A 14,288-nucleotide genomic window follows, 5' to 3' on the forward strand; every position below is an offset into this window, starting at 1 on the left:
GTGCTGGAATGTGTGAGAACAGCAGAGGTTTCAGTGGGGAATCGCCATCACCCTCTCAGGATAAGCAGGTAGAGTTCATCTGCAGTCTTTAAACCAACTTCTATATCCCCAGAAGCTGTGTAAGAAGCATGAATGTCAGTATTGGGAATGGGATCACTGCATCTCATTGGTTTAGTTTCCTGATTAGCACTGAGTGAATTGCTGACCATTACCGTGGGATCTTTGCTCCAAGTTCAAACCCTTTTTTTTTTGGTTTCTAACATTCTCCGTTTCAAAGCCAGTCTCTTTACAGAAAAATACAGGTGAGGAACAGATAGTTAATTTGATAAAATTTCCAATCCTCTTAGATTATCAGGTCTCTAATCATTACATTTCTGTACTTGACAGAGTTTTGGAAATGGACTCCATTTGGACTTCACATTGTTGTGTTCATCACCTTGATTACGTTCTCTGGCTATTTGCATGCCTTCTGTTGCCCCACGAACAGGGACTATGTAACTTGGTCAGCAGGTTAGGTCCTGTCTCCTCCTTCTCATGACTCCCTCCAAGTGGAATTCATTCTGGGGGAGTCCTGATCCAGCAGCTGAGGGAGATGGCAATCAGGTCTCCTTCCTCAGATTTGATAATTCTGTGAGAATTTATGGGACTGGGGTCAATAACCAAGATCATGACCTCTTGACCACACACCTGCATGCCTTGGATATTGGTTGTTGGGTATAATTCGGAGTCCCACTGTCTTGTTAGTTACTAATCTTGGCTGATGCACCAGGTGTTAGTGGGTTTGACTTTAAATGAAATCCTGTGTTGTGCCAAACCAGTTGAAAAGCAAATCAAAAACACCCAAACACTAGTCCCTCCTCCCTAGACAATGTCCATATCCCTCCACCTTCCTCACATCCATGTGCCTGTCTAAACGTCCCTTTAAAGTCTCTAATGTATTTGCCTCTACCACCGTATGAGCCAGTGCACTGCAAGCATCTGCCATTCTCTGAGTAAAGATATACTATTTACTCCGAGTTTCACACCAGCGAGGAATCGTATATGATAGGTATGATCTGATCAGGAATATTCAACTTGCTGCGCGTGAGAGCAAAGAAAGGGACCGCAGTGCAGACAATGACTTGGCAGAGAAAAACTCCAAAGGCCGCCCAGGACTTTGGGGACAGGCAGGAAGCAGCAGCAGAAAAGGAACCAGAATCAGGTTTCTTATCACCAGCATGTGCTGTGAAATTTATTGACTTAGTAGCAGCAGAACAGTGCAATACATAATACAGAAGAAAAATAAGTAAATCAATTACAGTATGTGTATATTAAATAGATTAAACATTGTGCAAAAACAGAAATATATATTAAAATAGTGAGGTAGTGTTCATGGGTTCAAAGTCCATTCCGGAATCGGATGGCACAGGGGAAGAAGCTATTCCTGAATAGAGCCGACTAAATTTACAACCCTCTGCAGATTCTTTCGGTCCTGTGCAGTATCATCTCACCCCCCATACCAGACAGTGGTCCAGCTTGTCAGAATGCTCTCCACGGTACTTTTACAGCAGTTTTTGAGTGTTTTTGTTGACATACCAAATCTCTTCAAACTCCTAATGAAATATATTCACTGTCCTGCTTTCTTTATAACTGCATCGATATGTTGGGACCAGATTAGGTCCTCAGAGATCTTGACACAAAGGAACTTGAAACTGCTCACTATTTCTGATCCCTCTATGATTGGTATGCATTCTTTCGTCTTACCCTTCCTGGAGTCCACAATCAGTTCTGTCATCTTACTGACATTGAGTGCAAGGTTGTTGCTGCGACACCACTCCACTAGTTGGCATATCTCACTCCTGTACACCCACCCATCACCACCTGAGATTCTACCAACAATGGTTGTATCATCAGCACATTTATAGATGGTATTTGAGCTATGCCTAGCCACACAGTCATGGGTAATATAGAGCGTAGAGCAGTGGGCTAAGTGCTCACCCCTGAGGTGCACCAGTGTTGATCATCAGCAATCTACAGATTGTGGTCTTCTGGTTAGAAAATTGAGGATCTAATTGCAGAGGGAGGTACAGAAACCCTGGTTCTGTAACTTATCAATCAGGATTGTGGGAATGATGGTGTTAAATTCTGAGCTAGTTGATGACTTTTTGTTGTTTGTATTGCCCATGTGGTCTACGGCCATGTGAATTGCCATTCAGATTGCACTTGCCCTTGACCTATTGTGTGGATAGATAAACAGAATTGGCTCCAGATTCTTGTTGAGTAGTGACAATGGGGGACTTATTGACTTAATGATTATGGTGGTCATAGTGAGGGTTCCTTAATGTACGGTAGTTATTGTCGTCAAGGATGGTGGGGGAGGGTATTGGAGATAAGCTCCCAATGGTGTGTGCTTCAAATAGCCTCTGACAACCAAGTCCTGCTCCTGGCCTTCACGTGTGCTTAGCTGATAAGCCCTGCAGAACCGTTTCTACTGACAGGAGAAGCAAAGGTGGGTTACTGGTGCATAAATCCAGTTACTTCAGGCAGATGGGGCTCGTCAGCTGTGGTTGGCAGCTCATCTAGAAGAAAACCTCTGATCTCAAACCTTCATACGCGACGGATGGACAAGGAGATAAGATGAGAGATAAAATGGGATGGGGAATGGTGAAGGGGGTTGCTGCATTACTGGAAGTAATTAGGTTGGAGGAACAACACCTTATGTTAACTTAACACAACTTATTAACTTAACTTATGACTAACTTATTATTATTTAATTATTTATGGTTTTATATTGCTATATTTCTACACTATTCTTGGTTGGTGCAGCTGTAACGAAACCCAATTTCCCTCGGGATCAATAAAGTATGTCTGTCTGTCTGTTCCATCTGGGTAGCCTCCAAACTGATGGCATGAACATCGATTTCTCAAACTTCTGGTAATTTTCCTCCCCACTCCTTCACCATACCACATCCCATGTTCTCTCTCTCACCTCATCTCCTTATTGCCTCCCTCTGGGGCTCTTTCCCCCTTTTCTTTCTTCCATGGCCTTCTGTCATCTCCTATCAGACTCCCCCCTTCTCCAGCCCTGTATTTATCACCAAGGAACTTCCCAGCTCATTACTTCACCCCTCCCTCCCAGTTTCACCTCTCACCTTGTGTTTCTCCCTTCCCTCCCCCCACAACCATTTAAATCTACAACTCAGCATTTTTTCCAGTCCTGCCGAAGGGTTTTGGCCCGAAACGTCGACTGTCCTTTTTTCCGTCGATGCTGCCTGGCCTGCTGAGTCCCTCCATGTTGCTCAGATTTCCAGCATCTGCAGGTTCTCTCGTCTGTGAGGAAATCCGGGATCCAACTGAACAAGCAGGTATTTAGACCCAGGTCCTGACGTTTATTGATACGCTTTCAAGGGATGATGGCATTAAAAGCTGAGCTGTAAATGATAAAGGACAGTGTGATATTATTCATTTTTTGCTGACCAGGTGTTCCCAGGCTCATCTACAATGCCCAGCATGGAATCACCATTGGTTTACAAAACATTTTGTGTTCAGCCACTAGACCCCAATTACCTGACTGGACACCCTTCCATAAATCAGCCATGGTCTGCCTCCACTATGCACCGTGCCCCAGAACTCCAGGCAGAGCTCAGTGGGTTGACACAGTCTCACACTGAAGACTTCACTCAGTGATGGTCTGTGGCTTCACCATGCACTGTGCCCCAGAACTCCAGGCACAGGGCGGACTTCAACACCGTGTTCCTGGACTCAGCCAAGCTAGCCATTTACGAGTCCAGGCAGCAGGTAGCCAATCTCTCTCCTCAAGCAGACTGCCTGTCCCTCTTCTGGGGTTATGCTCGTGATGGGTGTCTTGGGAGTGTTACGAATCCCGTAACTGGGTCACTTACCAGCAAAGATAGAGAGGTCCGCTGAAGTCTGATGGTACTATTTTTAAATGTTTTTATTTATAAAGGGGCACAAAAGTAAGGTTAATACAAACATTCAGATAATATACGTCGTCAATACTCAATCTAAAGCGCGGGTATAGTAATAATCAACAATAAGAAGTAGCTCTATCGTTTGTCTAGGGGTAAAAATATTGTCCGATGGAAATATCAAAGTCTCTGTAGTTCATGCAGGCTTTTAGCCTTTTGGGGACTGCTGGGTTTCACGTGTTGGAGAGAGAGAGAGAATTTTTGGTGAGAAAATAAACTTGCCAGCCTTTTGGACGCAAACCGTTGAATTGGGAACGTGGGTTCCCCGTTGTCAGTTCGAAGTCCTTTTCGGTGTTATCAGCCACTCGCTCCCCAGGCTAGGGGAAACGAACCACACGTGGCTTCCGAATAGCTTCCCGTCATCACGGGAGTGATGAGCGATGGTGTCTCCTTCTGGTGCATCGCTAGGGTACTGCCTCCTGCAGCCCCCTTTTTATCTTGCCTTGCAGAGTTGTGGATGTCAATCAAGGTGGGGTGATACAATCCCCACCCCACATTGCCCGAGGGTGTGCACGCAGCCCTGATCGCTGGCACGTAGCATAGAGTCGCAATCCACACAGGTGTCTCTAAGAACAATGGTCAAATCCGTTGCGTTGTCTCTCTCTCATTTCCTGGGTCCAAGACCGGAATTAATAGCGATCTTGCGATTCTCAGTAAGGAGGGGGCTGGGATCATAACAGGAGAAAGAGCATGCAATCTCTATGGCCATAGTGGGGATTTCCAAGAATGGAGAGCCCCCCTCCTCACCGAGGAATTGAAGGTTTTGTAGATAATAGTAATTGTATTTTAATTTGAAACCATGAATAATTTTGTGAACCCAGTTATTGTATGTGTTTTTCATTGCTAAATGATGTTTATTTAACTGTACACCTGTGTAAGGTCGAGTGATGATTAAACACACTTCTGTAGTTTGAAAGCCGGGCTGAACACAAAATGTGTTGGTGAGACCAGTAAAAGAGACAAGGGGAGGAGAGAACGCGAGTGAACACAGAAGGAATTCCTGGTATTGTTTACAAGGTCACAGAATGGTTAAATGCAGGAAGGGACTAGAGGAATGGCTGAGCCACTAAATAGGAATCGTCCGCCTGTCTCCACAAGGCAGGAGACAAAATCAGGAATCAAGAAGGGCCGCCGTTTGATGTTGGAAGGCCTTTGGGGTTTGAATTTGAAAGAATGGGTCACCACTTTGGAAATCTGGCCAGGGTGGGTGACATTATTACCTACAATGTGTCTCCAGAGAGACAAGGTATTTACAAATTACTTAAGCTGAGGCATCCCAAATCCATGGAGGAAATTCCGGGGCCAGGTTTTCAATGTCATCTCCATTTGTGGTATCGTACCTCATTTCTAGGTACATGAATTGTTAGTGAGAAAGGGCATGGCTGACTTTGCCAATGACAGCTAAACAGCTAAATTGGGACAACCTGGGCCACACAGAAACATGGGTTGACAAACAGCAAGTACCTTGATGCAGGAGACAGTGGCTCTGGAAGATAAAGGGTTGGAGCATTAGGTGACCAACAATTAGACATGGGGGTGAAGAAAGTAAAACACTCTCGGGAGTGCTGATCACAGGTTGCAGTCTGCTATGTTTACTTTGAGGGTCGGATAGTGAACCCGCAGACGACGAGTTCAAGGCACGAAAGTGAAGCCCAGTCAGAACAGAGTTGGAAACTGGCCTTTGACGATGTTGATCCATCCATTAGTGGGGCATGTGATTTGACCTGATTGTTTGGAAAGAAATGGAATGTGCTGTTTATGGTATCAGCTCACAGCCTGCTCCCCCAGTCCGTACTGGGCACCCACATCAGGAGCGCAGGGCTGAAGTGTAACAGGAACCTGTGCAGCAGCCCTTTGAGATATGAAAACGGGCTGCAAAGTCTCACGTTCCATATAAACGTGGTACACTGACTCCTCCCACTCACAAAATGGATGGGGTGTCAGCGAAGGACCCCTGCATAAAGAGGTTTCCACTGTGGACCTTCCCCCACCCCCAGACGGTAAAACAGACTACCACGGTGAGTCGATTTGGCAGACGAGGACAAGGAAGTGAGGGGTGTGCATGAGCAGCCTGTAGAACTTCCTCAGCTCACAGAAAGTCACGGAGGGCATTGCCACCAGACGGCTCACATTATGAGGGACCCTCTCCCGAGAGGCATCTCGGGGCTTGGGTCCAGTGAGCAATTCCAGCTGACCAGTTGGTGGAATCGATATTCGTGCCATCAGGTTGGAGGCTACCCAGAGGGAATAAGGTGTTGCTCCTCCAACCAGAGTGTGCCCTATTTGCGGCAGTAGAGGATGCCATGGGGATGCCATGGGAATGGGAAGTAGCATTGAAATGGTGGCTAACGGGATAGCTTGCTTTTTCCGGCAGTGTTTGGCAAATCCCAATCTACCTTGGGATATGCAGGAGACCCCACCGGAGCATCTGACTTCCCATATTAACAAGGTTTTTCTGCCACTTACTGGATGTTTACTTTTTGTTTGCTCCACGCTGCAAACTCTAGAGGCTGTTGTGTGTGAAAGAGCTTAGAAGTTTGAGATACTCAAACCACCCTATCTGGCACCAACAATCATTCCAGAGTCAAAGTCATTGAGATCACATTCCTTTTCCATTTTGATGTTTGGTCTGAACAACTGAACCTCTGGATCATGCCAACATGCTTTTCTGCACTGAGTTGCCGACAGTCTTTGACTGATTAGATACTTGCATTAAGTGGGTGATCATGTGTAACTAATAAAGTGACACTGAGTGTACACCGGTGATCATAAACCTGATTCTGGGATTTCATCGAGTCTGTGAATGTGTGAGAAAGTGATCCGGTGCAAGTGTCACCATATTTTACAACCATCTGAACACTGAAAAATCTACAGAAATTTACACTAACCCATGCTTGCTCACTTAGTGTATCTGTGACTGTTAGTTCTTTCATTTTTGCATACAATGTATAAAATCAATTAAAATCCCAGATATTCTGACTATTTGTTCCTCACCCCCAGCCTCTGAACAATTACAATCTACTCTGCTGTCTTCTTTTATCCTATTTCAGAGCATCTTTTTCCTCACACTCGAGTTAAAAACCAAGTTTTGCACGGGAGCTGGTAGGTACCTGGAATGGGTAACCAGGGACAGTAGTGGAAGCAGGCAGTTCGGTGGAGTTGAGGGAGCTTTGAGATAAACACATGGAGAATGGAGGGAAACATGGAGAATGGAGGGATACAGATGCTGCACAGGAAACATTTAGTACAAACTGGCATCAAAATCAACACAATATTGCAGGCCGAATGGTCCATTTGGCTTTGTACTGTTCCACGTACTGATGATCTCTCTGCTTAACTGGTTGGGTCGATCCTGGGTGAGACTTATGGGAAACTAAGACAGGAGGTTTCCTATAGTGGGCGAGTCTAAGGCTAGAGGGCACAATCTCAGAATAGGGGGACATTCAGTTACAACAGAAGAGATGAGGAGTTTCTTTAGCCAGAGGGTGGGGAACCTATGGAACTGATAGCCTCAGTTGACTGTGGAGGCCAAGTCATTGGGTGTATTTAAAGCAGAAGTTGATAGTTTCCTGATTTGTAAGGGTGTCAAAGGTCACAGGAAAAGGCAGGGATTGGGGTTGAGGGAGGATAATACATCAGCCATGATGGAATGGCAGAGTAGACTCAATGGGCTGAATGGCCCAATACAGTCAGTCCACAAGGAATGCGGCAGCAGGCTCAGGAGAAAGCTGAATTGAATCGATGTTATTTCTTACATCCTTCATATACACGAGTAAAAATCTTTACGTTACATCTCCGTCTAAATGTGCAATTCATAATAATTTATAATAAATATATTATGTATAACAGGATAGTCAGTTGTATCAGCATGAATTAATCAGTCTGATGGCCTGGTGGAAGAAGCTGTCCCTGAGCCTGTCGGTCCTGGCATTTATGCTGCAGTACTGTTTCCTAGATGGTAGTAGCTGGAATAGATTGTGGTTGGGGTGACTCGGGTCCACAATGATCCTTCCGGCCCTTTCTGCACACCTATTTTGTAAATGTCCTGAATAGTGGGAAGTTCACATCTACAGATCCACTGGGCTGTCCGCACCACTCTCTGCAGAGTCCTGCGACTGAGGGAAGTACAGTTCCCATACGAGGAGTAATGCAGCCAGTCAGGATGTTCTCAATTGTGCCCCTTTAAAAAGTTCTTGGGATTTGGGGCGCATACCAAACCTTGAACCATCTGAGGTGAAAGAAGCTCTGTTGTGTATTTTTCACCACACAGCCAGTATCACGTGAGATCCTCATTGATGCTTATGTCGAGGAACTTAAAGCTGTTCACCCTTTCGACCCCAGATCCATTGATGTCAATAGGGGTTAGCCTGTCTCTATTCCTCCTGTAGTCCACAACCAGCTCCTTGTTTTTGTGACTTTGAGAGAGAGATTGTTTTCTTGACACCACTGTGTTAGGGTAATGACTTCTTCTCTGTAGGCTGCCTCACTATTAATTGAGATTAGGCCAAACGATGTTTTGTCATCAAATTTCATTAGCAGATTGGAACTGTGGGTGGCGACAGTCATGTGTATACAGAGAGTAAAGGAAGTGGCTTAGTACACAGCCCTGAGGGGCACCTGTGTTGAGGGTCAGAGGGAGCCCACTCTTACCACCTGCTGATGATCTGACAGGAAGGGTCCAGCTACACAAGACAGGGTGAAGGCTGAGGTTTCCAGAGCTTCTTGTCAAGCCTGGAGGGAATTATAGTATTGAATGCTGAACTGTAATCCAAAAACAGAATTCTCACATAAGCATTCCTCTTCTCCAGATGTGTAAGGACAGAGTGTAGAGATGTGGCTATTGTGTCACCTATCGACTGGTTATGTCGGTAAGCAAATTGTGGGGGGTCCACTGTGGATCGTAGCATGCTGCAGATGTAGTCCTTGACAAGCCTCTCCAAGCATTAACTTATTATTGAGGCAAGTGTGACAGGACACCAGTCATTCAGACATGTTACCTTGGTCTTTTCTGGACTTTCGTATTTGAGAGCTCATGGCAGAACCCAATAAAGTTCACACCAAAACAGTCCAGGATTGGCAGTGTCCAGACAGGAACAGATAGGGTATGTGTTTTCCCTACACTTCCGGTAATTGAAGTATCAGTGAGACTCAGGTGGGAAGTTTTCACTGTAACCCAATTCCCCGGAAAATGACAGAATTTTTGGTAATCTTGTTACTTACTCCTACGTTCCAGATGACATCAGATACCAGACTAGTCCACAGCCAATCACTGTGAAATGTTTGTTCAAGATTACAAGGCTGCTGCCAAATCCCGCATCTGAAAGTGTAGAAAGTGAAAGAGCTCAGTAAGCTGACAGCGAGTTCGCACATTGACACACATCTGACAGGGGGACACGTCCAGTGGAACGTTGCACAGCTGCATCACAATTTGCAGTGCAGGACAGTCACAGCAGAGGGCGCAGTTGCTACAACAACTTTCTAAACCCACAGCCCAAGTTTTCAAAGGATTTCGTTTCAACAGTTGCAGCCTGGTGCACTGTCATCAACATCGGAACACCCAGCCCATCATTAGAAGCTGCAGACACCCTGTACTGCCGCACCTCCCTGTCTCAGTGTGATCACAGCACGGGATCAGAAGCAACACACCTTGATCCACAGGACTGCAGGGGATAGAGCCACCCCTGCCCGACTGCCAGTGGGGGTGTCAACAACTGAAAGATCTATCCTGGGCCCAACATTTACAAAGACACAGTATGGGTACAGATGTACCGTGGAGAGCATTTGACTGGATGCACAGGACTGCAGAAAAAACTTGCAGGTTTGCAGACTCAACCAGCTCCATCATGGGCATGAACCCACCCACCAGTCAAGAGGCGGTGCCTCAGGAAAGTGGCACCCGTCATTAAGGATGCTATCCCCCGGGACGTGTCCTCTTCTCACTTCTGCAAGGTGGTTTTGGAGTCTGAAGACACAATCAACATTTTAAGAACAGCTTCTTCCCTTCCAACATCAGGTATCCGAATGGTCCAGTAACCCATGAACACTACCTCACTACTTTGCTCTCTCTTTCCACTGTTTTTAAAAAATTCTTCCTGTAACTTATTTTTTATTATGCCTGGCATTGTACTGCTACCACAAAGCAATGAATTTCATGATAAACAAAGATAATAAATCTGATTCTGATTATTCTGTGTTAATGACCGAGACATGTAATAACCAAAGTCAGTTTGTAAGGGGTTTTTGGGTTTGGATTGCTTTGAGAGAGTTGCAGTGAAAACTGATTTAACATAGTGCTCACCAGGAAGTTGCAGAAGTATCTCCATAGATAGAACAGTTGTGCCAAACCAGCAAAAAGAAACCCAAAATACCCAAACACTAATTTTCTCCAGCAAATTCCTTATAACTGACATGAGACACACCAGTTTATTATTCCCAGTATTTTCCCCTTCTTAAATAGAGGTACAACATTAGCCACTCGCCAGTCCTCCAGGACCTCGACTGTGGCTAGAGAGGACACAAAGATACTGGTCAAAGGGGAATCTTGCCCTTAGCCTCCATCAATAACCTGAGTAAATCCCATCAGGCCCTGGGGACTTATCCACCTTAATGCTCACACGGAGACCTAGCACTTCCTTCCACTTGATCTCTAAACACCTCAACATACTTATGCACTCATTCCCTGCATCCAAGCAAATGTTTCCATCCTTTAATCTTGAGTGATCCCATCCCCTTTCCCTCATTATCCTATTTTACTCTGATGTATGCCTTGGAATTTGCCTCAATCCTACTTGCCAAGGACTTTCCCTGGCCCCTCCTGGCTCTGCTAATTCCCTTCTTTAGTTCTTTCCTGGCTTGTTTATAATTCTCAAGCTTTGTTTGATACTAATTTCTGAAGCTTTACATACTTCTCCTTTTTCTTCTTGAATACATTCATCACCTCCCTGGATATCCAAGTTTCTCTCATCTTCCAACCACATCCTTCCTTTCAACAGGAACTCGCTTTTCCTGTACTCTCAGCAATTGATCTTTAAACACCCTCCACATGTCTAATATGGACTTGCCAGAGAAAAGGTGATCCCAATTAGAATCACAATCACGTTTGTTATTCTGGCAAGGGTTGTGAAATTGGTTAACATGGCAGCAGCAGCACAGTTCAATACATGCTAAAGAAAACAATAACCAAGTAAATCAATTATAGGAAGTATATATGGAATAGATTAAAAATAGTAGAAAAACAGAAATAATATAACTAATAAATTTAAGAAAAAAAAAAAGATGAGGTAGTGTTCATTGGTTCAATGTCCATTTAGGAATTGTATGGTAGAGGGGAAGAAGCTATTCCTGAATTGCTGAGTGTGAGCCTTCAGGCTTCGGTACCTCCTTCCCGATGGTAACAATGAGAAGAGGGCATGTCCTGGGTTGGTTGTGGGGGGGGGGGGGGGGTCATCAATAATGGACATCACCGTTCTGAGGCACCACTCCCTGAAGATGTTGTGGATATTACGGAGGCTTGTGCCCAGTGTAGAGCTGAAGCTTTTTAATCCCTGTCTAATGCCCTCGTAATACACTGCAAATGCAGCCTCACTAGTGTCTTGTACAACAATGTTCCATCTCTTACACGCTGCATCACTGCTCAAGGCCAGCGTGTCACTAGACAAGGATCCACAAAGATTTCGGGCATGCCTCCCTGAAATACACCCTGGAACACACAAGAATTCAGGACCAATCAGACAGCCCCGGTGTCCCGATGAAGCAATAACCCACAAAGGCAACAAGGACATTGCAAGACATTGAAAATCCCAGGCCAATTTAATCACCCCAAATTGAATAAAAGTGAACTCAGGAATGGGAAGGGTGCAATCACACTGACGGGATTGTACGACAGACCCCCTAAGTGTATGCTATGCTAAATGAGATGCTTCCTCGTAGTTCAACAGCTTGGGTTCAATCCTGGCCTCGGGCTGTTGTGTGGAGTTTGCATACTCCTCCTGGGAATGAGGAGGATTTCCCCAGTAACGCAGTTTCCTCCCACATTCCACAGGCGGTAAGGTTGGGATGCAAATTGATGACTGTAAATTACTTTCAGGGTGGATGGAAAAAGGTGGAAGAATAGATTAGAGGGGAAATTAGCAGGGATGTGGGACTGTCCTGTGATCTGGCACAGATTAGATGGGGGATATCATATGGAAACATTGCAGTTCACAGCACCGAGGCAATAGTTCACAAGGCGCAGGGTAGACATGTTCCACAGAGGAAGAGGTTCTCAAATGGCAGCAGTAGGCAACCATGGTTGCCAAAGAAAGTTAAGGTCTGCATAAGATGATGCAGTCATCTTGTGTATAAGATGATGAGAGGCATTGATCATGTGGATAGTCAGAGGCTTTTTCCCAGGGCTGAAAAGGCTAGCACGAGAGGGTATAGTTTTAAGTTCTTGTAAGTAGGTACAGAGGAGATGTCATGGGTAAGTTGTTTTTTTTAAAAAAATACGCAGAGTGGTGAGTGTGTGGAATGAGCTGCTAGCAGCGGCGGTAGAGGTGGGTCTTTTAAGAGACTCCTGGGTGGGTACATGGAGCTAGGAAAATGGAGGGCTATGGTAAGCCTAGGTAGTTCTAAGGTAAGGACATGTTCTGCACAGCTTTGTGGGCTGAAGGGCCTGTATTGTGCCATAGGTTTCCCAGGTTTCTAAATTGGTCATGATCTTTCCAGAATCACTTGATTCTGGCATGGTCCCAGGGGACTAGAAGACTGCAAGAGTCACTCCACTCTAAGAGAGGATGGCCAAAGAAAGGAAATTACAGGTCAATTAACTTAATCTCAGTGGATGGGAAAGTGTTGGAGTTTATTATTAAGGATGAGGTTTTGATTTACTTTATCATTGGTCTCCAAGTACTTCAAAGTCAACATGGTTTCTGTAAAGGGAAATCTTGTTTGAAAAATCTGTTAAGAGTTCTTCAAGGAAGTAACAAGCAGGATGGGACAAAGGAGATGCAGTGAATGTCATTTACTTGGATTTTCAGAAAGCATTTGATAAGGTGCCACACAAGGCCACTTAACAAGATAAAATCCTATGGCATTACAGGAAAGATACAGGCATGGATAGCGGATTGGCTGACAGGCAGGAGGCAGTGAGTGGGAATAAAAGAGGCCCTTTCTGGTTGGCTGTTGATGACTCATGGTGTTCCTCAGGGGTCTGTATTGGGGATGCTTTTCATATTGTTTGTCCATGATTTAGATAACAGAGTTAATGGCTTTGTGGCAAAGTTTGCAGATGATGCGAAGATGGGTAGAAAGGCGGGTAGAGAGGCAGGTAGAGCTGAGGAAGCAATGTGATTGCAGCAGGACTTAGACAAATTCAAAGAATGGGCAAAAAAGTGGCAAATGGAATACAGTGTTGGGAAATGTATGATCATACATTTTGGTAAAAGGAACAATCGTGTGGACTATTAGCTAAATGGGGAAAAGGTTGGGACTTAGGAGTCCTCTGCAAAACTCCCAATAGGTTGATTTACAGGCTGAGTCTGGGATAAAGAAGGCAAATGCAATGCAAACCTCTTACACCAAGGTCATAGTTTACAGTATATTAGGGAAGTTGAAATCCCCCATGAAAACAACCACATCATTTTGACGTATTTCCTTAACATGATTACATAACTTTTCCTCAATGTCCTGGTGGCTATTAGGGGTCAGTAGTACAATCCCATCAGAGTGATTGCACCCTTCCTATTCCCGAGATGATGATGAAAAGGTACCCTCAGAAACCCTAGCTTACCAGGTCTTGTCAGGATGTAATCCTTCCTGACAGAGCTGACTGGATTGTGTGCCACACACATGTATGTAGCACTCTCATGCCATGCATCATTCTGGATCAGGAGAGTCCTGTTGCCATCTCTCATCTGGTCATTACAGCAGACTTGGACTCCATTTTTCCACCACTGATACTCAAGAGGATCCCCATCCACATTACACGTGAGCTGGATGGCGGAACCGATGAAGATGGTATTGATGACGATCAGATCTTCTGACAGAGGACCTAAAGGGGAGAGTGTGGTTAATGAATGGTGAACAATTCCAATGAAAGCTTACCACCCGGCACCACACCAAACGCAATGGAAAGATCAACACTCTGCAACAACAAGGCAGCACCTTCCAGACCCACAACCACCATCTTCTAGGAGGACGAGGACAGCAGATTCCTGGGAACACCACGACTTGGAAATCCCATTCCAAGTCACTCACCATCCTGACTTATAAATATATCGCCATTCCTTCATTATTGCTGGGTCAACATCGTGGAATTCCCTCCCAAACAGCACTGTGAGT

The 14,288-nt window shown here is 45.1% G+C and overlaps 1 protein-coding gene across 5 annotated transcripts in view; it reads right to left on the reverse strand.

Moving 5' to 3' along the window:
- Positions 1-1,257: 1,257 nt before the first annotated feature.
- Positions 1,258-14,288, reverse strand: part of LOC140717306 (HEPACAM family member 2-like) — a 50,173-nt gene continuing 37,142 nt past the window's right edge. For 3 of the 5 annotated variants that reach the window (XM_073030786.1, XM_073030778.1, XM_073030793.1), the window contains 3 exons: positions 13,738-13,998; positions 9,189-9,285; positions 1,260-3,410 (listed from right to left, as the gene is read on the reverse strand). In XM_073030786.1, the coding sequence (XP_072886887.1) occupies positions 9,191-9,285; positions 13,738-13,998 (356 nt within the window). In that variant the 3' untranslated portion in view covers positions 1,260-3,410; positions 9,189-9,190. Of the gene's footprint in view, positions 3,411-9,188; positions 9,286-13,737; positions 13,999-14,288 lie in introns of all 5 variants that reach the window. The other 2 variants (XM_073030769.1, XM_073030801.1) reach the window with 2 other exon arrangements.

The sequence above is a fragment of the Hemitrygon akajei genome, chromosome 2 (assembly GCF_048418815.1).
Source record: "Hemitrygon akajei chromosome 2, sHemAka1.3, whole genome shotgun sequence".
Classification (NCBI taxonomy): Eukaryota; Metazoa; Chordata; class Chondrichthyes; order Myliobatiformes; family Dasyatidae; genus Hemitrygon; species Hemitrygon akajei.